The sequence below is a fragment of the Nannobrachium achirus genome, assembly GCF_963921795.1.
Source record: "Nannobrachium achirus genome assembly, chromosome: 17".
Lineage (NCBI taxonomy): Eukaryota > Metazoa > Chordata > Actinopteri > Myctophiformes > Myctophidae > Nannobrachium > Nannobrachium achirus.
This window is the reverse complement of record NC_137824.1, coordinates 24,702,486-24,725,865: the sequence shown is the minus strand read 5'-3', so window position 1 is coordinate 24,725,865 and position 23,380 is coordinate 24,702,486. Positions and strand designations below refer to the sequence as shown.

At 43.1% G+C, this 23,380-nt stretch overlaps 1 protein-coding gene across 1 annotated transcript in view; it reads right to left on the bottom strand.

Moving 5' to 3' along the window:
• Positions 1–23,380, bottom strand: part of LOC308302368 (GDNF family receptor alpha-4-like) — a gene marked incomplete at both ends in the record, with an annotated part of 63,456 nt that overhangs the window by 12,663 nt on the left and 27,413 nt on the right. The window contains 5 exons of the mRNA XM_080746623.1: positions 888–1,022; positions 6,273–6,382; positions 7,781–8,156; positions 10,153–10,224; positions 16,614–16,916. Coding sequence (XP_080602749.1) covers positions 888–1,022; positions 6,273–6,382; positions 7,781–8,156; positions 10,153–10,224; positions 16,614–16,916 — 996 coding nt within the window. The remainder of the gene's footprint in view (positions 1–887; positions 1,023–6,272; positions 6,383–7,780; positions 8,157–10,152; positions 10,225–16,613; positions 16,917–23,380) is intronic.

Sequence of the window (23,380 nt, the reverse complement as noted above, 5' to 3'; positions counted from 1 at the left end):
ATAATGACAATTTCATCAACAAATAAAAACTAGGCTAAAACGTTTGGGAGGGACTAGTGGAGAAGAGATCCAGTGGAGCTAAAAGACAAGTAATTTTATGTTTGGTTGCGCTCCGGTGCTGCGCTCTGAAAATAGCAGATCTACAAGCTCACAGCGTGTTGCACTGCGACGTGTTGTGAGCTTGTAGATCGGCTATTTTCACCATGCAACCAAATGTAATGTTTTATCTTCTTTGTCGACAATATCAACTGTAGATTTAGGCTACTAAAATCTTGTGATATTTAATCGACTAAAACTAGACTAAAAGTAAAACTTTTCAGATGACTTAAATATGACTAAAACTAAATTACATTAATGATGATGTCAAAGATATATACCGGTATATATATCCAGTGATGTCATCAGTTGTTAGAGGGTTTACAGAAAGACACACTGAATAAAAGGCGCAAGTTCCTCGCCAGAGTGCAGTCTCGTTTAATCTGTATCGTGCGTGAGTTCTCTGTCCTGATTGCATAGAATTGGAATTCCGAACCGAAAATACATTTCCTTCTGTGTAATGAAGAGCTGGAGAGACACTGAACAAACACGCTGTGCCATTGCAAAGAGTACTATCAGAACACAGAGCTATTTGACACTTATTTTAACAAAATCACACGTCACTTGCCCTACATTTAATTGCCTATAATATGGCAGATCAATTATTCATTATGTATGCTTAATAAATGTAGTTATGTAGATACAAGAGTTGTCTGACTGAACCGTTCTAGTACTGTGTGAGTGACACTGTGAACCTCCGCTCTATGTGTGTGGTGTGTGTGTGTGTGTGTGCGTGCATGCGTGTGTGGTGTGCATGCATGCGTGTGTGTGTGCGTGCGTGTTGTACTCACTCAGACAGGGGTTGTGTGTGAACATGCGCTGCAGTCTCAGACAGTCCTGCCACTGGTTCCCGCTGCCCTCACAGTTACACCACAGAGACACGTCTGCCGAGCTGTTACTGACGTAGTTGGGGGTCATGGTGGTGCCTGCAGGGGTCGAAGGTCAAAAGGGTTGAACGTGGATCAGAGTCGGGCTTGTAAGGTTTGTGTTTTGTTTGAGATTTGATACTTCTGTGAACTGTCCGGTTTTCTTCAGTGATCGAACCACAAATTGACGTCAATTATACGAGACATAATATAGAAACCAAAACAATCTTTTTGTCTTCATGAGCTCAGAGGTAATCTGTCAAACTTGAATTAAACAAATGAAGTAAATGCACATTCCCACAGGGTGAGGGATAGTAGTCAACCTTGACTAACTAACTGTGTATTAATGAAAAGGTTTAGTGCCTTTTTATGCTACTGTATGTTGATTAATTGAGTACATACTGTAGGATACATACTGTACATCCTATGTAACAGGACTTTTTTGTATTATCCTTAATGTATTACATGCTCTGTACATTTCTAACTAATAAAGCATTCAATCAATAAGAAACCCAGCTATTTTGAGATGTTTCCATATCCCTAATGTGATCTCTTCTAAGAGCATGACATATGTCTGACCTTGTGCGTGCAGTAGTATGAGCAATGGTTGGTAAGAATCCCTATCAAAAGATGGCTATGCATGAATTCATGAGAAGTGTCACTACAGATAACGGTCAACTCCTTCAAGCTCTTTTCAATTTTGTGTTTTTTACTCCCAAAGCTGTTAGCAATATATTGTTGCTGTCTGGCAGAAAACTCTTATCTCCATATTGTAACCTTTCTTGAATTAACCCACTATACTTATACTAAAGCGTCATACAAAAGTATCAAAAGTAGCAGATCTACAGCAGTCTTGGTTACTTTTGTTATATTTGGAATTTGAATCCTGGAAAGTAACAACACACAGTACATACTGTATGAACAATATGAAGGCATTAATTTTACTGCCCAAATAAAAAAAATAGCAAAAAAAAAATCCTTAAAGCCATACTGTGTAAGTTGCCCAACTAGTGGTCATTAGCCCTATAGCAAACCGCGGTCGCGTCCGCGTCTTTCGTCCGTTTTTCGTACCTTCAGACCCCCGCGTCTGCCTCCACCTCGCTGAGATCTATCTTTTAAGGGGTCCCTTGTTCCTGTGCGTTCAGTAATTCCAGAGATACGGACTCCTTCACCCTGCCTGGTAGGCGAAATTACCTAGAGAAGGGATGGTACAAACGGGCGACAACAAATATGGCTGCCATAGCGACCCCACTTCAAGATGCGCTGTGATTGGCCGGCAGTTGTATAACCCTCGCTGTGATTGGCCGGTAGTGTGATGACGCAATTTTGGCGCGAGATCCGGTCCACGGCAAGGATCTCAGTTTACATATAGAGAAGGCTTTACAGGCTGAAATTCACGGCGCGGATCTTCTAAAACTTTTGTGATTTAATAGTTAGGAGAATTTTAAGATTTGTTTTATAAAAAAAGTTACATAGTACAACTTTAACTCCAAGACGATATTTACTGTATACTATTGAAGAGTAGTGTTTAAACTGCACGTTTGCCTTTAATACACGTAAGGTTACAAGTATTAACCTCACACGTATTACGAGAAACCTCTTCAAAAAAAAAAAAAAAAAGCCTATCTAAAAGCCCACAACGCATCCATCGTCTTGCGACTTTGGTTCTGTCCCACGACGAATATGCAATGCGAGGGTTGAAGTTGTTAAATTGTGCGTGATTGCTTCGTGCCTTTAAGACAGATATGAGCCTTGTAGAGTAGAAGTCATCCATCATTGTCAGGGACGGCAGAAAGAAAGCCTCTCTCCCTCTCTACATATCATGTCAACTGTCATGGATCTGCAATTCCTATCTCGCCATCAAAAATACTAAAATGTTCTTTCTTCTCCCCCCCTCCTTCTCTGCCTTACAACCCCCTCCCCCCCAGCTCACTTTCTCTCTCACAGAATTTCATCTTATTTGCCCCATCCATCCATCCATCCATCCATCCATCCATCCATTGATCCATTCAGTAGATTATTTCCTTGTCACGCCTAGTGTTTTATTTTCATTTCTTAATAGTACAATATTTAGTATTGATATTGTTCTGCACTGTGGCTCTGGTGCTTTGTGTGATGCTGTAGTATATTTGTCTCCACCAGCCGAAGGCATGGGGGAGAGTATGTTTTCCCCTTCGTCCGTCCGTGTGTCCGTCCGTGCGTGCGTGCGTGCGTGCGTCCGTCCGTGTGTCCTCGCAGTTTGTGTGCACCTAATCTCAGTCGCCGTTGGCCCGGTCGCTGCCAAAGTGAGCACACACATTCCCTGGATGCCAATCTAGAACCTCTGCCCTACATTTTTCAAATGGGCCTTTTCTAGCGCCACCTAGTGGCCGATGTTCGCAAAACACATTTCTGTACACTACTCTTATAGATTTTGTCAAAAAATCCTACAAATCAGTAGGCAGTATCTCGACAGGCATGTGATCGACACGGATCTTTCCGATTTTGCATATTCCATCCTGATTGGCTAAGATTGGCTTCCAAAGTTTGTAGGATTGAGCCGTTTTGAACAAAATGCTTCAAATCACAAACGCAAAGTGCAATTATCATGAAATCGCGCACACACGTTCCCACTAGGCAGAGGAAGAAATGCCACTTAATTTTTTTAAATCAGCCTCATGGTGGCGCTATAACAGGCCGATTTGTGGTTTTACCTATAACTCCACCGATCAGTTTCAAACTTTGTAAGCGCACTCCCTAGACTAGAGGCTAAGGATAAACCTTTGCCCTGCATTTTTCACATCAGCCTTTTATAGCGCCACCTTTGGGCCAACTTATGAAAACACATTTTTGGATATTACTCCTTCAGATTTTCTCCAAAAATAACACAAATCAGTACACAGTATCTCTATAGTCATGTGATCAAGTCTGATCCGTCTGATATTTCATATTCCATCCTAATTGGCTAATATTAGCTTCCAAAGTTTGCAGGATTGCTCAGTTTTTGAACAAAATGCCTCAAATCATCAACGCAGCTTGCAATTACCGTGAAATTTGCCACACGTATTCCCACTATGTCAAGGAACAAATGCTACCCTTTTCACATTGGCCTGTTATAGCGCCACCAGCAGGTAGACTTTAGCTAAACACATTTTTGGAACACAATGCTTAAAATCATGCATGCAGCGTCCGATTGCCATGAAAGGTCTAAGGTGAAGAACATATGCCACCCTTTTTACACTGGCCTATTATACAGTAGCACCACCAGGACGCCTGGCCTGGTGGAGACTTGTGCTCGGAAGAGCACTGCTTCTAGTTGTACTTTTTTCACCAAGCAAAGCCCTGCTTCACCATACAAGGCTGTCGCACAAAAGTAGTGAAAACAGCAGATCTACAAGCACACAACGCCTCGCCGTGCGAGGCGTTGTGTGCTTGTAGATCTGCTATTTTCACTAGTTTAATTCATTTTTAAAATGATAAATACAAAACGAACGGTCTTGGACATACAAGGTTTCCACAAGACAACGACCATATGATCAAGTATGGTAATTTTTTTTTTTTTTTTTAAGTTAGAATATGGAGATAAATGGTTTCTGCCAGACTGTATGTCTCTGTATCTTCTTCCATCCCTCCCTCTAGTGTTGTAGTACTCGAGTCAATGACTCGTCTCGAGTCAGGACTCGAGTCCAAATTTTCACTGACTCGGTCTCGTCTCGGTCTCGCCCTTAATTTGACTTGGACTCGTCTTGGTCTCGGTCTAATTTGACTTGGACTCGCCCCCCACCGAGTCCACTCGAGTCAAGTCACTACAATGCAATGGAATAAATGTTATATCCATATGAGGAGCGCATTCACGTTAACATTAAGAGAGCTGCCTTGTTAAGTAACAGAGCATTCTGACGCGCATCTGATAGGCGCACAGTAGTAGCACACACGCACACACAGGCACACACACACACAGAGCCCTGCTCTGCACAGCAGCAAGCATCTAATCTTCCCAGAAGTTATTTTTTTCGCCAAACAGACAACAGCACAACAGTCCACTTTCCTCTTACCTGCAGGATATCCTTGTGTCCCCAAATAAATAAGTCCTAACAGCTTCCAAACACAAGCCTTTGTGATCATGTGTTGTGTAGTTTAATCCACCCGCACAGCTGGATTAAGAATTTATGTCTTTTTGTATTTCCAGGTGTAGTCTATTACTCGTTAAGCAAGCCTCGTCCGAAAGTTTTAAAGTGCACTGATCAACAGAGAGAAGTGTAACATTGTAAGTCCCTGTAGAGAGGTTAAAACGAATCAAAACAACTTGAAGCAGTGACATGGGGTATTGTTTTGCCTTGTACTTGAAAGGCATCAGACTAATGACATAGGGTAGCCTACATTTCTCACCTTAAACAATGAAATTCAGACAGGCACATACTGCTATGTGTTTGAATGGGAAAACCTTATTTATTTATTTTAGCTTTTAGTCAAAATAAAATATTAAGATAAGAGTTTGTTTGAAAAATGTTTTGCTAAAATCATGCATGCTCTATTTCAATGCAACTATAACAGCAATGTTTAAAAATGTTATAGATTACAGTAGTAGACATAATTATTTTTTAAATAATATTATTTTTGTTATCACTTGGCCTTTTGGTGCATGGGCATCAATATTATATCCATATCATGATATTAGACTGGATAGGCCTAATTATCGCCTGTGATTTGGGATATTGTACTGCAGTATATGCCAAGTCTTATTTGTACACTAAAGTACTTGTTCTCTGCCTGGGAGAAAATGTAATTGTAGCAACTCAAATGTCTAGTTCGTAGACAGAAAATTGGTATGGGAAAAAACTACCTCTCCATTGATTTAATTTGAAGACAAGCCATTCATTTGAAAGGTATTGGTAGGAAACACCAGACAGGTGCATGCACATGAACGGGGGGTTCTTGCATTGTTTGTGTGTGTGTGTGTGTGTGTGTGTGTGTGTGTGTGTGTGTGTGTGTGTGTGTGTGTGTGTGTGTGTGTGTGTGTCAGAAAAAAAATATATATATTGTTTTCTGCAGCCCACCTATCAAAAAAAAAGGAAAAAAAAGAAAACTGGACTCGGCTCGGTCTCGGCTACCATTGGTCTCGGACTCGACTCGGACTCGCCTCCCATTGGTCTCGGACTCGACTCAGACTCGGCCCCCTCCCAGGGGCTCTTGACTCGGACTCGACTCGGACTCGAACCCCATATGACTTGGACTTGACTTGGACTCGCTTTAGGTGGACTCGACTACAACACTACCTCTCTCCATCCGTCCGTCCGTCCATCCCTCCCTCCCTCTCTGGTCCCCTCTTACCGATCAGTCCAGCGTAGGCCCGCAGACAGAGTCCCGCCGTGTCCCTCAGACAGCCGGAGGGGGACAGAGGGGACGGCTGGCAGTTATGGAGGAAATCAGCCAGTCTGGACCTGATGACAAGAACACAACACATCACTTACTGTGTGTACTGGAAACCTTTTGTGTTACCCTTTTAGCATAGCTTTTTTTAGTTTTTAGTTTTGTTTACTGCACTTCCGTACAGTTAACTAATCTTGTTAATAAAGTATTTAATAAATTGATGGATTGATTGATTGGTTGATTGATTGATTGATTGATTGATTGAATACAGTTTTACAGTAAAGGCAGTAGAAAGTGGCCACAGTGAAACGTGTTGTCCCGCCCCCCCAAAAATGCATTTACGGTCCCAAACTGGAAGTACTATCTTTGGGGCACTTGGGCTCCGCGGATTGGCAATCCGATTTTGGATTGTTTTTAAACTTGGCACGCAAAGACATCAGGAATAACTCGGGAAACTCGGGCTTGGGCAGTCAGTCAATAGAGGACTTGTCTAGGTCCTGTTGCACAGTGCAGACAGGTGCTCTTTCATGGCGGTTTTAAAGGAGGGTACTTTTTGATGGCTGTTGGCAGGACATTCCACATAGTTGGTGGATGGTAGTGGAATGAATCCATCCCCATGTTTGAGGTGAATCTGTCTGGGGGAGTGAGATCAGTGGAGCTCCCTCTGGTGTTTGTGCCCATGGGCGTTTCTCACTCTTTTGTAGCTTGACAGGTGCGTGGGGAGTCTGGGGACTGGTCCCTTGAGTATAGCCTATCTTGAAAACCAGGCCCATTCAATCAAACGCAAAATTTGCGTTTGATTGTATGGGCCTGGTTTTCAAGATAACCCATACACAGTACACAATAATACATTATCAAAAGACATCAGAAAGACTGGACAGGAGAGCGTGCGTGCGTGCGTGCACGTCCCACCTGCCTGGTGTGGTTCTTGCCTGTGTCCCCTAAAGCCACCCAAGGGTGATTCTGATCTTGACATTTACAGTAAAGTGACGTCACACTGTCACATCGTGTCGAAGTGACATCGACCCTATTCAGGCTGCAGGAGAGATGTGATCCATACCGCCACTGTGTCACTGCTCGGTGTGTCAATGTGTCATGACGCGTGTGCTTACAGCTCAAAGGTCATATCACTGCCAGCCAGCATTTTGTCAGGTGGTAGACTTTGCTGTGGGGCCACGCGATCAGATGGGTCGCACCCCACTGTTTGTATTTGGGAAAACAGAGTTAAAGGTGATACACCATGAATTTTCACTTTTCCTATTTTAAAACCTTTTTTTGGGGTCCCACTAGCACCTTCTATCCTCATTAAGTCCGGCAAGAATTTCAGCCCTGTCCAGGACCAACGGGCAGAACTGCGCCACCCCCCCTCAGGCCAATTTTATACTGCAGTTTTGGGACATAAACAATATGATATAAATACTTTTTAAATGCATGGTGTATCACCTTTAAATAAAATGTATATCTCTCACCTGCACAGGTCGTCCCGGCGGCAGAAGCTCTGCAGGTGCAGGCAGTTGGGCTGGGGCGCGGCGGCCCCCCCTCCGTCGCCTCCGCCCTCCTGGTAGGAGCACGACGGCACGATGGTCTTGCGTCGGCGCTCGCCACACAGCGGCTCGCTGCAGGGGCAGAAGAGCACGCCCAGGCTGTACTCCTCTGGGACGCGCTCCAGGAAGCGCCGCAGCGTGCGGTGGCACTTCTGGCGGTTGCAGCGCTCGGAGCCCGGCGCGCGCTTGGTGCAGGCCAGCACGTACTCGGAGCGCAGCGAGCCGCACTTCTCGTAGAGGCCGCAGTCCTGCGCCGCCTTCAGGCACGCGTTCTGGCCGTCCAGAGGCAGCGAAGAGGAGGCTTTATGGTTGGCCATGAAATGAAAGCAAAACAAAAGGTTATTAGACCTTTTTGTGCTCCCACATTTTATTTTTTATTTTCTTCTGCCATTTGTCTTCCTGTTATGATTGTGTTTTATATCTGATGTTTTCTTGGAGATGTGTGCTTCTCTATTTGATGCTTTTTTGTGTGTTTTTAACCCTGATCATGTCTTGTGTATACAAATCTCATGCTGTACAGCACTTTGGTTTTCATTTTGTGTTGTCTCATGCGTTGTGCTTTGGTGTGGTTGATATTTAGTTTTTCAGTGTTTTGCATTGTATGTTTACTGCATCTCAAGGAGTCATTCCTTATAAATGTTTTCAATATGTAATTGTCGCTCAAATAATTGCGATTAACAACCCCCTTGAACCTCTTTGAAGACCGACCCCACGGGGGTCTTCGCACTTTGAGAACTACCTGAGCTAGACTCAATCAATCGCCACGCGGACGTATTGACCGACAGCTATGGATTTAGGTGTGATTGCATGACAAAGGTTAGCACGCTGTAACGCCTGGCCTGCCATTAAAACACTCCATGTGTGACAGAGATGAACATTGACCCAATGCCAGTGGTGTAAAGTAACTAAGTACATTTACTTGAGTACTGTACCTAAGTACAATTTTGAGGTATTTGTATTTGAGTGTTTCCAATACTTTTACTTCTACTCCACTACATCTCGGATCAAAATATTGTACTTTTACCCCACTACATTTATTTGAAAACTTTAGTTTGACACTTAACTCTGAACTGAGTAAGATCTGCACATGGCTTAACGACAACAAATTATCAATTCACCTGGGAAAAACCGAGTCCATCCTCTTTGGATCAAATCATAATCTCAAAAAGGTAGATGACTTCACAATCAAAGTGGGTGACAAGGTCATAACACGAAAAAACGAAATCTCTTACTTAGGATGTATCCTTGAAGCTAATCTTTCCAGCGAAAAGATGACTTCAAAAGTAATAACAAAAATCAACCAACGAACTCGTTTCCTACAGAGGATCGCCCCAATGGTCAACTTCAACACACTGAAGACCATAGCTGGTGCAATAATCCAGCCCCTCTTTGACTACGGAGTCCACGTATGGTATCGTGACGCCCCACAAGCCCTTAAAACTAAACTCCAAACAGCCCAAAATAAACTAATTAGGGTCCTGCTTAACCTTCCCTATCAGACTCACCTCACCGCTACTCACCAGTTAAGAGTAGGGTGGCTCAGAGTAGATGACAGAGTACAGCAACTTGCAATGGGCCTGGTGTACAAGATACACCACACCACTATGATACCCAAGTACCTGTCAAAATACTTTATAAACGTTAAGGATGTCCATAATTACAACACCAGAGGCAGTGCCACAGATCACGTTCAACCCAGAGTCAACTCAAAGAAAGGGTCGAACTCGTTCTTCTGCTACACCACAAAAATGTGGAATGCCTTACCGAAGGCCATAAAGGAGTGTGGATCACTAGCATCCTTTAAAAATGCCCTGAAAAACCACTTACAGGCAGCAGCCGTTCGCAACTGGTAAAAAACCTAGCCCAACCCTACCCTCCCTGCCCCTTCCTTGTATATACTGTACATACTGATTGTTTAGACTTACTGTTACCTGCCCCTTCCTTGTATATATTGTATATACTGTACTTACTGATTGTATAGACCTACTGTTTTCTTTTTTCTTTACATATCTACTGCATAGTACTGTGTTCTATTTGTCTGTCATTCAATGTTATATGAGATACTTTAATGGTTTCCTGTTGAAATAAGCTTAGTCTTTTCATGGATCTCCTTTTAGTAGACCTTGTACCAGTAAACTGTACCGTCATGAATCTGTACATTTTCCTATGCAAACTTCTAATAAAGCCTTCAATCAATCAATCAAAGTTACTAATTACTTGCAGATATAAATTAAGATATTATAAAATGAGTGTCGTACCCGTGCAGATTGTGCACCGGCGTGTGTTTGATAACCTACCGGCCACTAAGGACGCCATCCGTATGTCCATGGGCAGGTCTTCATATGGAGACACCTCTAGCTCGTCCTCACCTGGAGAGAGAGAGAGAGAGAGAGAGAGAGAGAGAGAGAGAGAGAAATGTATAGCACATTTAAAACCAACAGTAAGTTGACCCAAAGTGCTTAAAAAAAGAAACATAATAAGTCAAACACAAAAGATACGCTTAAACACAAACATCAATTGAATTGCTACATTCAGAGAGAGAGAGAGAGAGAGAGAGAGAGAGAGAGAGAGAGAGAGAGAGAGAGAGAGAGAGACACTACATAGCAGAGCACACACTCATCAATCAGAAAATAAAACTCTTGATTGAATTATCCAATCATAACTATAAGTGGAATTAATTCCTGGTTAGCAGTGACTGTGGAGTTTTCTCTGACAGCTGGTTTAGAGCTAAGCTGTGGCTCGTAGCCCAGCGTCTCTCTCCTCCACTCCTCTGTCTTTAAAAACCAGGCCAGACCTGACCAGACTACTCAGCTCAGCCGCGGCTATTGTTCACAGACTTGGACAGAGCGGAGAGCCAATAGCAGCCATAAGTAACTGCTACTGACTGCTTCTATAACCTCTAACTGCCAGCAGTAACACAAACAGCCTTGATGCTGCAGTCGTTTTGGCTGCCGTACAGTGTGTCCAATTCACATCATCTAACTCCCGGCGAAAAAAGGCTGACTGGGGGAGAAAGGAGCTGTCATTTACTATTATATTGTTTTGTGAACTTGATGCGTCCTCAGAAATCTAAGCTAATTTAAAGGTGCTGTGGTTTACTTTGGCCCCGAAACACAAACCACTCACTCACCGCACACTGACACAGAACCTAATGTCCCGACCAGTGTTGCCAGTGTTGTCTGCTTATTGTAAGTGACTTTGGGCTTGTTTTTGAGCGGTGCCTGCATATTTCAACATTTGACCGAGTGTGTACAGTATGACTGTATGTCTGTATGTCCAATTGTCCATTATGTCTGTATGTTCATAATGAGCACGGCCTCAACAGCTGCAATACCGCTGGGTGACCTACCTTCAACTGGCGCTGTTGAGCAGCCTATTGCGCCCATAGATATAAAAAGCTATAAAAATGCTATCTAAATTACATGTATGGTCATTTGAGGATAGCCAAGTGCTTTGGTAAGTGCTCTATACATAGTACTCTTTAAATAGACTCACCCACCCTCTGTTCTCTGTCTCTATTCAATAGAATACAAGACAGAAGACCTTAAATCATAACCGTTTAGAATTACAGACTTGTATGGGTCAATTTAGACCCCGCATAAAGGAACCCACAAAGTCCCTGGAATCGACTTTGAGAACCACTGGTTTAGAAGGATGAGCCAGTTTAACCCAGATGACAAACACTCCACCAATGCACTACCAAACCACAGCTGACCCCCAATTAAACCCAACTCACAGGACCCCTCTGGAGTGTTAATTAGCTGTGTACAGACTGCTGGACGTTGCATTGTGCTCTCTCTCTCTCTCTCTCACACACAGAAAGAGAAGACAAGTGACACCAGTCCTGCTGGCTTCCAGAGGTGTAAAGTAAAAGTACATTTGCTTAAGTACTGTACTTCAGGTTACTTTTACTTTTATTTTACTTGACTATTATTTCCATGTTTTCAAAAGGCCTACTTTATAATAGTATGATATAAGAGTACCGTCCTGACTTCATCACTACTACTCCTTGGTCTTAAGAGTTGTTTTTTGGTATTGGATTTCCCATATAGGTAAATCGTCAACCTTGTAATACCGTATAAGAACTGCATTCTAAAAATGTACAAATCCCTCCAGTGGTCCCCTATGGCAGTGCTTCTCAAAGTGGGGTCCAGGGACCCCCAGGGGGCCTTGAGGGAGTTCCAGGGTTTCCCCAGCTAAATGATAAGTTAGGAATCAAATTGACCCTTATATTGTAGGTATGTAAGAGTAAGAGTTAGTATGTTAAAATTAACATTTATTTTAATTTATAAATTGGGGTCCCAGCGATAGAAATTCCATTAAATGGGGGTTTGTAGCCTATAATGAATGTCAAACTGGGCCGGGGTCCTTGAAATTAAAATGGGGGTCCTCGACATGAACAAGTTTGAGGAGCACTAGTTTAGATTTTTACTATTACTATGTCTATTCAAAAATAACTGATCTACAAGCTCGCGACACGCTGTGAGCTTGTAGATCTTCAATTATTCGTCCAGTCTTTCACTGACAATTTACGGCTATATTCAATTCCGTCCTAAAATGTTTATGTCCCAGCACAAGTATAGTAATAAAAACGTGTGAGCGAGCTGGCTAGCTAACTCCTCCCCTGTGGCCCATTAGTCTACAGAGCATTAGTGTAATTACACACTCCTGGGCTCCCAGTGCTGCTAGGCTAGGCCGCTCTAGCGTGTCATTACCATAAATATATAGCCCCCCGAATGGGGATTTACATACATAAACACTTTACATGCCATTACATTCTCCATTGAGTCGGTGCGTTTTGGAGTGTGTGTGTGTGTGTGTGTGTGTGTGTGTGTGTGTGTGTGTGTGTGTGTGTGTGTGTGTGTGTGTGTGTGAGTGTGTGTGGATAATTTGCAGGAGGACGCGGTCAGAGCCCTGGACCCTAGCGGTGGGTGCCGGTGCCCTGGACCCTAGCGGTGTATGGGAGGGACTAATGGCTTTTTAAGGTTGAGACAAAAGATCAGTGGTGAGAAAAGTACTCACATATTTACTTAAGTAAAGGTATCAATACTGCAATGTAGAAATACTCTGTTAGGCTGCACCCACACCAAAGTATGGTCGCCAGCGGATAAACTCTCTCTGTGCGCAGCTGACCAAAAACGCAGAGAGCACATTCTGTCCCAAAGCCAGCGCTGCACCTTTCAATCACGTCCAGAGCCCTCCCCATTCCGCCATACCGATTAATTTGGACAGAGGGGGAAAACTGGAGAATGTATCTGCTCCAGCATAAACGCAAAGTCTGCATGGTGTGCAGATATCCTCTAATGGCATGAAACCGCCCCCTTCCCATTGAAATGCATTGGCGGAATGGGGATTCCACTCTCATACAGTAGGTACTTTGGTGTGGGTGCAGCCTAACAAGTCCGTAATTCAGAATGTACTTGAGTAAAAGTATGAAAGTGTTGACATCAAAATGTACTATCGCGATGACGCATTGTGAGCTGGTACTGTACATCGAACTTCTCACCCTATGTCTAAGGGAGATACCAGCCATCCGTCTGAGAAAACGAATTTGTACCTGCAACCTTATACTTTCGGTCATGACCCACACTTCATGACCATAGGTGAAAGTAGTAACGAAGATTACTAGGTAGACAGAGATCTTTGCCTTCTGGCTCAACTCTTTTTTTCACAGTGCGATTCAGCGACAGCAAAACCATTCCTGCTGCTCCTATTCTCCCACTGATCTCCCTCTCCGTCTTCCCCTTTCTCTCATTCGTGAACAAGACCCTGAGACACTTAAACTCCTTCACCTGGAGTAAAGTCTCATTCCCTACTTGGACTGGACATGACGACGACTAAATCAGGGAGAAAAATGGGTGACACGCTGTGAGCTTGTCGATCTGCTATTTTCTGTAAAATCATTCCTGCAGGGGGCAGCTGCAAGGCTAACGTGTGTGTGTGTGTGTGTGTGTGTGTGTGTATGTGTGTGTGTGTGTGTGCGTGCGTGCGTGCGTGCGTGCGTGCGTCCGTCCGTCCGTCCGTCCGTCCGTCCGTCCGTGCGTGCGTGCGTGCGTGCATGTGAGTGCGTGCATGTGAGTGTGCGTGTGTCCTTTTGACTACCATACCTACAGTACATCTGTCAGAGGAAGTTATTCATAAACCATTTCATATTTTTCACTCCACTTCCCAAGGTAACAATCACACTTAGAGTGAGTGTGTACTGTATGCAGAGTGTGTGTGTGTGTGTGTGTGTGTGTGTGTGTGTGTGTGTGTGTGTGTGTGTGTGTGTGTGTGTGTGTGTGTGTGTGTGTGTGTGTGTGTGTGTGTGTGTGTGTGCGTGCGCCCTTAGCCTTTTGTCCCATGCAGTCGCTGTGCAAATGACCTCATCGCTGTGGGGCAGAAACCTTGTATCTCCAATATTTCAACGTTTACATTTTTGTGAATTGATTGGGTTTCTTTCTGTAAATTCATCATACAAGAGTGTCCCACAAAAGTAGTGAAAATAGCAGATCTACAAGCTTGTAGATAGTCTATTTTCACAATTTTAATATTTAAAAAAAACATAATAATACAAAGTTAAGGTTTAGGACTCTGTCAGGGTGAGAACCTCATCATGTCCGAAACTGTTCATATTCAGATTCAAAAGCATCCAATCTACAAGCTCAAAACGTGTCGCTTTACACTGCGTTTCGAGCTTGTGGATCCCTAGTGTCCATATCCTGAGAACTTTAACCAAAAATAGCAGATCTACAAGCTCACAACGCCTCGCAGCAAGACATTGTGAGCTTGTAGATCGGCTATTTTTGGCATACAGCTTTGGTGTTGAGGGGAAAAAGAGCAGACTAAGTACAGAGTGAAAGGTCAAGATTATTAAGTATTGAAGGTTCAAGTGGTCAAATATAAAAAAAAATTAAAAAAAAAAGAAAACACACATTGACACAAAACCAAAATACACTGATAATCGTGCTGTCAAACGATGAAAGTACAGTATATGGAATCTGGGGGGGTCCCTGCTTCATCTCTCTCTCAACGTTGAAGACCCCTGGATTAGACTAATGGACATGAGAGGTTTTCCGCCCAGCAGACAGCCAGGATGAATGAGGTGACACATATTTCAGCGTAGCAGCAGCTCTATAGGTCTGCTGCTGCAACAGATGGTCAGAGGCAGGTATTCACTCTCATTAGGAGATTGGTTTGTTTTACTGACGCTGATTGATGCTTGAAAATGTCCTCTCTGTTGAGGGGGACGACCTCGTATGTCCAAAATGTGTTACTTTTCAGGATTCAAAAATGTAAAAAGTTCCACCAAAAAACATACTCTAAAACTTTAGAGCTTGCAGATCCGCTATTTCTGCTACTTTTGCGTGACATTGTAGTTCGAGGAAGTATGGCGTTAATTTATGAAATAATGTGAAAATACATATATCACATCACACACACACGCGCGCAGCCGCGCACACACACACACACACACACACACAGTTCATTTATCAGTGGCAGTTCATTTACTATGAAAACCGTCACATCTTGTCCACGTATCCGATCCGTGTATCTCTGAAGGTCAAACCATATACAGTGCATGGATCTCGATATATGGGTACCAGGGGTCTCCATCCATATATGGGTAACTGGTCCGATATACATCACTGGCCAGATGGCCAAGAATTGGCGCGATGCATGTCGCCCTGCAGGGTCTTACTAGTATTCATGTACTGTGACGTCAATTTAAAGTATATTTTATTTGTTTTCTTTCTTAACAGGGAGCGGGAAGTCCACACCCCTTTCAATGTAATTTAATTTTATATTAGTCAGACACAGATATAAATCTGAAGGGGCGGGTGGGGTTAACTTGGTTGCATGCTGAAAATAGCCGATCCACAAGCTCACAGCCTGCATTTTCAGAGCGCAACACCCGAGCGCAACCAAACATAAAATGGTGGTGCCATAGTTTTGTACTTTTTCTGTTTTGTATGTGTCTATGAAGTTAACATGACTCTAATAGACCACAGGGTGGGGTTGTAATGTGCAAATTTGCCTGAGTTAATGACATCATATAATCAACCCCCCCCCCCCCCCCCCTTACCATACACCCAACACTGTGGGTGTAACACTGTGTTATGACATCATATAATCAACCCCTCCCCCTTTACCATACACCCAACAACACTGTGGGTGTGGCAAACTTCAGCTGGGTCGCCACCCACCTGGCAACCAGGCATACTTAATGAACTGGCCACATAAAACGTAATTTTAACACTTTCTATACACTTTTTTGGAGAAAAAAAAATCAAACCTCGGTTCGAAGTGAAGTGGTGAATTTTTATTCTATGTGTTCTAGAGCTATACTTTCTATGTGCTTTAGTTCTATATTTTTATGAATTCTGAATGAATGAATGATTTTGTCTGGAGGGCCAAATTGTCATGTGAAGCTTGACCAATCCTCAATTCTGGACGCACGGGACATGACACGGACACGGGACTCCTTGGAAGCCTATGGGACAGACTGTACGGGACAGACAAAGCCACTCCTTGGAAGCGTCTTTCACCGCTTCAAAAATCTTCCTCCTAGTAGGAAACTAGACCAGGTCAACCTGGTTGTGCCAGACCCCCTGTCTGTCATCATCATTTATGACATCATGCCTTTTGTAGGCATGTCATCATCATGTCATCATCATATATACCCTTTATATAGAAAACCCGGACAGACATTTGCTTATGTAGGCCTACCCATTTCATGGGTCTGGCAAATATCATGGCACTGAATCTTTAAACATACCTGGCAGCAGGCGTACGCTCCAGTAGACCCTCAGACAGTGCTCCTCTCTCCGGGAGCGGCGGCAGCGGCAGGCCAGCAGGTCTGGGTGTCTGGCCAGCAGGGCGTCCTGGCTCTCCAGGCACTCTGCGGCCGTGCGCTCGCCCAGCGAGGAGAGCGCCTCCTCGGCCGCGCACAGCTCCAGGCCCCGGTAGAGGGCCTCGCAGCGCGGGTCCTCCACGCACACCCGGTGGGCCTCCACGCAGTCCAGGGCCGGAGGGGAGGCGAAGGGGGGAAGGCCGGGGGGCGCCGACATGGGCGACACGCCTGTACGAGTGGGGGGGGGGGGGGGCATAGGGTGAGATGAGAGGAAGGAGAGGTGTAGAGGATAGCATAAGTTCTAGCATGTGCACTTACTGTAAGCTACTCCAACTGATCCAAAATGCACGATTAGTCTTCAACCAGCCAAAGTTTTCACATGTCTCTTCTCTGCTCCTTCCACTGGCTACCGGTACAAACCACTGTCGCTGGCCTTCAAAGCCACCAAAGGTATGGCACCTCCATACCTTCAAAGCCTGATTGAACCCTACCACCCCACCTGTGCACTCAGATCAGCTAACACAGGGATGCGGACAGAACCTTCGCTAAAAACACCAGGACATAGGAAACATATCACATATGTCATGTCATATCATATCAAACATACCACTGCTAGACACGCAGATGATCACACGTCAAATCAAACTATCATTTATATTTACAACAATCGAAATTGACCAAAGTGCTTTACGAGGAGGGCAACAACAGAACAGGCCTGTGCAACAACATAGAACACAGGACAAAGCAAAAGATAAAAAACATATGAAACAAAGTAAACGACAAATATTTAAACAACATTAAAAGACAATAGAAAAATTTAAAAACTCCAATAGACTGAGCACTTATGGAGGGTAGGCTGTTCCAGAGCGTGGGGGCAGCAGCAGCAAAGGCACGGTCACCAGGGGTCATCGACATGTCAGTATATGGACAAATGTGTCCGTGGAAAAGACTTGGTCTTGTCTGTGGCAAATTTTAGATTTCTAATTTAAACACCATTATAATGTTCTTATTTTGATTACAAGACCCAATTACCGAATGTAATTGGGTAATTACCCAATTACTGAGTCTCCAGATTTCCTTCCAAATATGTATGACACTTAGCCTATTTACTACAGTATGACACTATGGCACATTAGGAGTCCAGCTAGTACTAGAGGTTATTAAATGTTTGCAAGGACCCACTTAACTCCCTCAGAGTTAGACATGTTATGGCCATTCAGGGCACATGTGTTTCTGGTAATATTATTGTATATGTCTGTGGCAAAAATTGAATTTTGACAAAAATGTCCACCACAAGCCAGCATGGCAATGAATCCTGACGGTCACCCCTGTTATTCTTTAAGATCACAGACACACAGACCCTCTCATAGACAGCTAGCCTAGTTTCTTGCAGATACACGCTGTACAAATAACAACAACAATTCTATATGTTGGATATTAGTGAGACAGTGCAAAGCATGTCCCTTTGGTTTAAATAATAATGCCATCACAGCTGACCTGATGCATGTTTAACACTGTGTTTTAGAAAACAGCTTTTATCAGCTCAGTCCTGTGTCATATGCAGCTTAGAGCAGATTAAATGTACATCAACCCATTAAGACCTGAGGCCGATTCTACAAATGCCTTCTAAATCCTGAAGTTTCCTGGAGAATTATGTTGCTATGTAATATTGTCTCTGCCGTTTGAAAAACTAAAAAACTGTTACCTTTCTGGATTCAAATAATTACAAAATAAAAGCACATTAGCAGATCTACAAACTCAAAACTCAATCTGTTTTGATGCTTTTGTGTGATGCTGTGGTATGATGATCACGTGGGGCGTTAAAGGAGAATTTCCGGACGAGTGCTGTTCACGTTAATCTGATGTTATTCCACCCATTAAAGGGATATTTCACTTTCAAAAAAACTTTTTGTCATTTTGTCGTCTAATCAGGTTTTTGGGAACACGCAGGACAGTTTTTGAATTGCTTGATTCAGTATTTAGATATTTGATATTGATTTTCCCCATTTCCCCCCTTCCTATACAAACCCACTGTAACTTCAAACTCCATTTTAACCATGATAGATTCAATGAAAACACATTATTTATTTGTAATATATGAAAAAAATTAAATACAATAAAAATAACGTTTAAAAAAAAAAGAAGAAAGGGGTTATCAGCCTGCTCACGTACTGTATTCAGAGGGTGCCAGGAGTCACCAGAAAAAAGGACGGGTGTTTTCATTGAATCTATCATGGTTAAAATGGAGTTTAGAAGTTACAATGAGTTTGTAGGAAGGGGGAAAATGGGGGAAAATGAATCCCACCGCTTGTGGTCGGAGCTGCCAAGAAAAAAAGTTTATATTCATATATTTGTCATGGATATCATCAGATTAACATAAACGGCTAGTCCGGAATTCTCCTTCAATAAAGAGGTTTCTGTCCGATAACAGCAATAAATAGCATCAGGCCTACATGAAAGGTATAACAACGTAGGTAGGTGTAGGTGTAACAGGTCTAAATGGGGTAAAAAGAAGAAGGAAAACACAAACATTCTGTATTCATTGTGCATCTGTGAAACATTATAATCTGACACAGATGCACATCTGATGTTCATTTTACGTTCCATTTTTCTTCTGTGTTCTGGACTTTCCCCTTCAAAGCTATTTAAAGATAATAAATGTTATAAACAGTTGAGAACTTCTATAAATGAAAATCCTTCCTAGATCCATGAACATTCCAATCCAGTGTTTTTAAACCTGTTTCATATCAAGGTCCATTATTTATTCTGCATTTTGAGCCACGGACCAACATTTGATGAGATTTAGCCTCTCAGACCCAAAACTTAGAATATTATGTTGTCGTTGTCGGATAAGATTTTGTCCACAATTCCATGTTGTATTGATGTGGTACCAGAGGAGACATGACATGCAAATGTTGATCAAAATAACAATACTTCTACATTTTCTTCTTTTAAATGAACTTATGCTGATGTTTAACAATAGTTTAACACTTGATAGTGTGAAATTAAACATTAATTTCATTTTACACAAGCATTAAAGATCTATAAGAGTCCATTTGGTTACCAACTCTCTATAATTATGTGGGGACCACCTGGAACTCCCTCAAGGACCACTGGTGGTCCCCGGACCAATGGTTGAGAACCACTGTTCTAATCTATTCGATTAAAGATCTATTCCACTCCACGCTAGTCTAGTTTATGCGAGGTTCGCCTTGGGAGCTTAGCTACTGTTAAACAATTCACATCAGATTTCAACACACGTTAGGGAAATTACTTCAAAAGCGAAAAACACGCACACACCCAAAAAAAATGAAAGTGTTGAAATGGACTCCTGCGCCCTCCTTTTTCAAGTTGAATAAATTCATGACAAATGCCTCTCTGTGAGTCATAAACTTGCATTGTCATGGTGTGTGGGAGTGTGGGAGAGTGTGAGTGTGTGTGTGCGTGCGTGTGCGCCTGTGCAAGAGAGAATGTGCATGTGTGAGTGTGCGTGTGTGTGCGCTCGCGAGTGCGTGCGTGTCTATGTATGTGTGTGTGTGCGTGCGTGTGTGTGTGTGTGTTTGCCACAGCTAAACACGGGGGCTCACACAGTTTGATATTGTATAATTTCTCATTTTATCTCCATGGAATCTGGTGTGATGATGCAGTCGGACTGTAAGAAATAGCGTTCCCACCGTCAACCTTGAGGCTTTGTTGTGCAAAGTCAAACAGTCAAACAGTACAGGAACAAATTGTGCTCCTCGCTCTGTTCCATGAGCCCTCACAACCCGCACATCACGCCTTTCAAAGACCATCACATTGTAAAGGCGGCTTAACCACATGGAGCGTGCTAGAACACAATGAATGGGTAGAAATGACTTCTACTACGCTGCCACTAACATGTGGAATGACCTACCAAGGACTCCAGGTGCTCTACTGCCAACTCCAAAATCAAAGCCAGGGGTCAAGAATGTGTCCTGGTCCGTGGCAAACTCTAAGATTTTCCTTTTTACAAACCATTATAATGTTCTTATTTTGGTCAGATAAGACCCAGTTACCGAATATATACTGATTAAAGCCTCTATCATAGTCCAAAGGTGAAGAGCTATCACCTCACCGCGGTGTAGTTTTCTATAGCTATCACCTAAAAATGTATAACAAAGCCTAGGTGATAGCTAGAAAATTACACCGGTGAGGTGATAGCTCTTCACCTTGGACTATGATAGAGGCTTAATATGGCATATTATGAGTGAACTAGCACTAGTGGTTCAGAAACAGATATACATTGGCTGACACACTTTCTTTCAAAGTAAAAACTCTATACTGGGAACAGCAAAATTGGTGTGCGGACTTTTTTTTTCTTATTTATTGTTGATTACCTTTAGTCCAGCACCCACCCAGCACATGGCTCTGGATGTGCATGACTTTTTTGGCTGTTTGTCAGCCTATATTTCCATGACACACTTTATTTCCCATCCCGAGGTGCAGTTCACTAAAGATATTGCACTATAATGATATGACAGTGCAAATGCATACGGCCATAAAGTTGCGAAGCCTGAGTGCAGTTTGCCCTTGTTTTGCATCCGATCGCAATTATCCATGATGTGGCAAATATAATATAAGCGGTGGCACTGCGCCACGCTGTTTATTCCTGCGCTGGCATCTCGCGCTGGCACCGAGGAGTTTGTGTTCAGTTCTGGTAGCCGAGGTAGACCTGACAGAATGCCAGGGTAGTAATCATAACAGCTTTATTTGATTAGAGTGAATCGACTCAACCATCTTGCAATTTTATGCTCTTTTGTCTGGAAATGATATTTTACACAGCCTATACAGTACCCTGCTATGTACAGTCATACTGAAGTCCACTGTTTGAGCAGAAAGGAGAGAGAAATATTTCTTTTTTTGATTAGGCCAGGCGGTCTTCAACGTGTTTTCAGACCATGGCATGAACCCTCAGCTGAAAGAGAGATGTAAAAAACAATTAACTATATGTAAACGTCAGTGCTTTCGGACAGGCTCATCGTCATGCTGGCATGTGGTGGACATTTTTGTCAAAATTCCATTTACAAAATGAGCGGACAATAATATTACCAGAAACACATAAAGAGATAGCCCTGAATGACCATAAAAGGTCTGTAACTCTGAGAGTGTACGCATTGTCCATTTGGTTCCATTTGTACACTCTCAGAGTTAAGGGGTTCTTTGCAAATAAAACATTTGAGAACCACTAGTAGGCTATTCTAGTGGATGCCATAGTGTCGTTATAAGTCAGTGTCAAACATATTCAGAAGAAAACCTGGAGACATGTCATGTTGATGACACCTGCTTTCGGAACTCGGCTCCAACTCATCCTGACTCCATCATTGGCGTGCCAATAATCTCAATAACGCACAACCTCTTGTGTAATGTTGCTTGATTCATTTGGAGGTCCTTGACTTTAAAAAAGGAGTTTGAGAACCACTGATACAGTGTATTGCAGTGTATTGCAGCGTTAATCCAAGATCTGAACTCAGTAGCCTACTTCCCATTTAGACCTGGAACGCATTATTACTTTAACCATTATTTTAAGCTTTAACTATTAGAAATAGCAGATATACAAGCTCACAGCACGGCTGTAGATCTGCTATTTTTGAAAAATCTTGAACATTTTGCAAAGTCTTTGAAAATGTTTGACCCGATTCTATACATGTCTTCTAAATCCTTCAAAGGTTTTTGAGAAACGCATGTTTCTAAATTTATGTCAGTGGTTCTCAAACCTTTTCATGTCAAGGACCCCCCAAATTACATGTATTTGGCCGCGGATCTCAAAATGTGTTATCCCAGGGATGCCCAGTAGCAAAGATTTGAGCTACAAAGGTTTGCTTTTCAAAAATAGCAGATCTACAAGCTCGCAGCGCGGCACCCGGTGCTGCGCTGTGATACCTGCTATGAGCATCATGTGTTGTGACCAAATACCATGACAGCATCCGTGCCCTTTTTTCCATCATTGGGAAGGCAGGCACACACCGACAGAACAGTAATCCGGCCAGAAACATGAAATGAGTTTGACACCCCCCCCTCCCCCTCCTGCAGTGGAGGGGGGCAAAACATCAGCTCATGAGCACTTCTGGCATGAACCATGTCATCGCCTGTCTACAGCAGGGTCTCTCAAAGTGGGTGCTATGGCACCCTAGGGTGCTCTGACGCAAGTCCAGGAGTGCCGCGGAATGCTTTGAAGATATTTGGAATTGGAATTAATTCAGTTTAACCACTTAGACCAGGGGTGGGCAATTATTCTTTCCATGGGACCGCATGAACAAAAGAAAATATTGTGGAGGGCCGGGCCAAAAGGCAGTGCTCCCCGCAAGATGTGCTTCAGTAAATAAATACTTAACAGTCCGATTTTTGTAAAAAAAAAAAACGGCATTCGGCATTCTTTTTTTATCCACTTTCTGATGGGTAAGGTATAAGGCAGGTCGTCTTGACTTGTGACCAGTCTGACCACCTACTTGTTAGTGAGACAACGGTCTAATGATCATGCACATGTGCTGATGTACGCATTGTGTCCATATGTACGAGAATAAAAACTTCAAAATAAAAGCAATGCAGCTTTAGTCCATGCATGAGGTAAAATTTTAAAATGTGTTTATTTATTTGCCATAAACCCTACACGGGCCGGTCAGAGTGAACCAAAGGGCCGTAGACGCCCCCCCCCCCCCCGGGCCGTACAATGC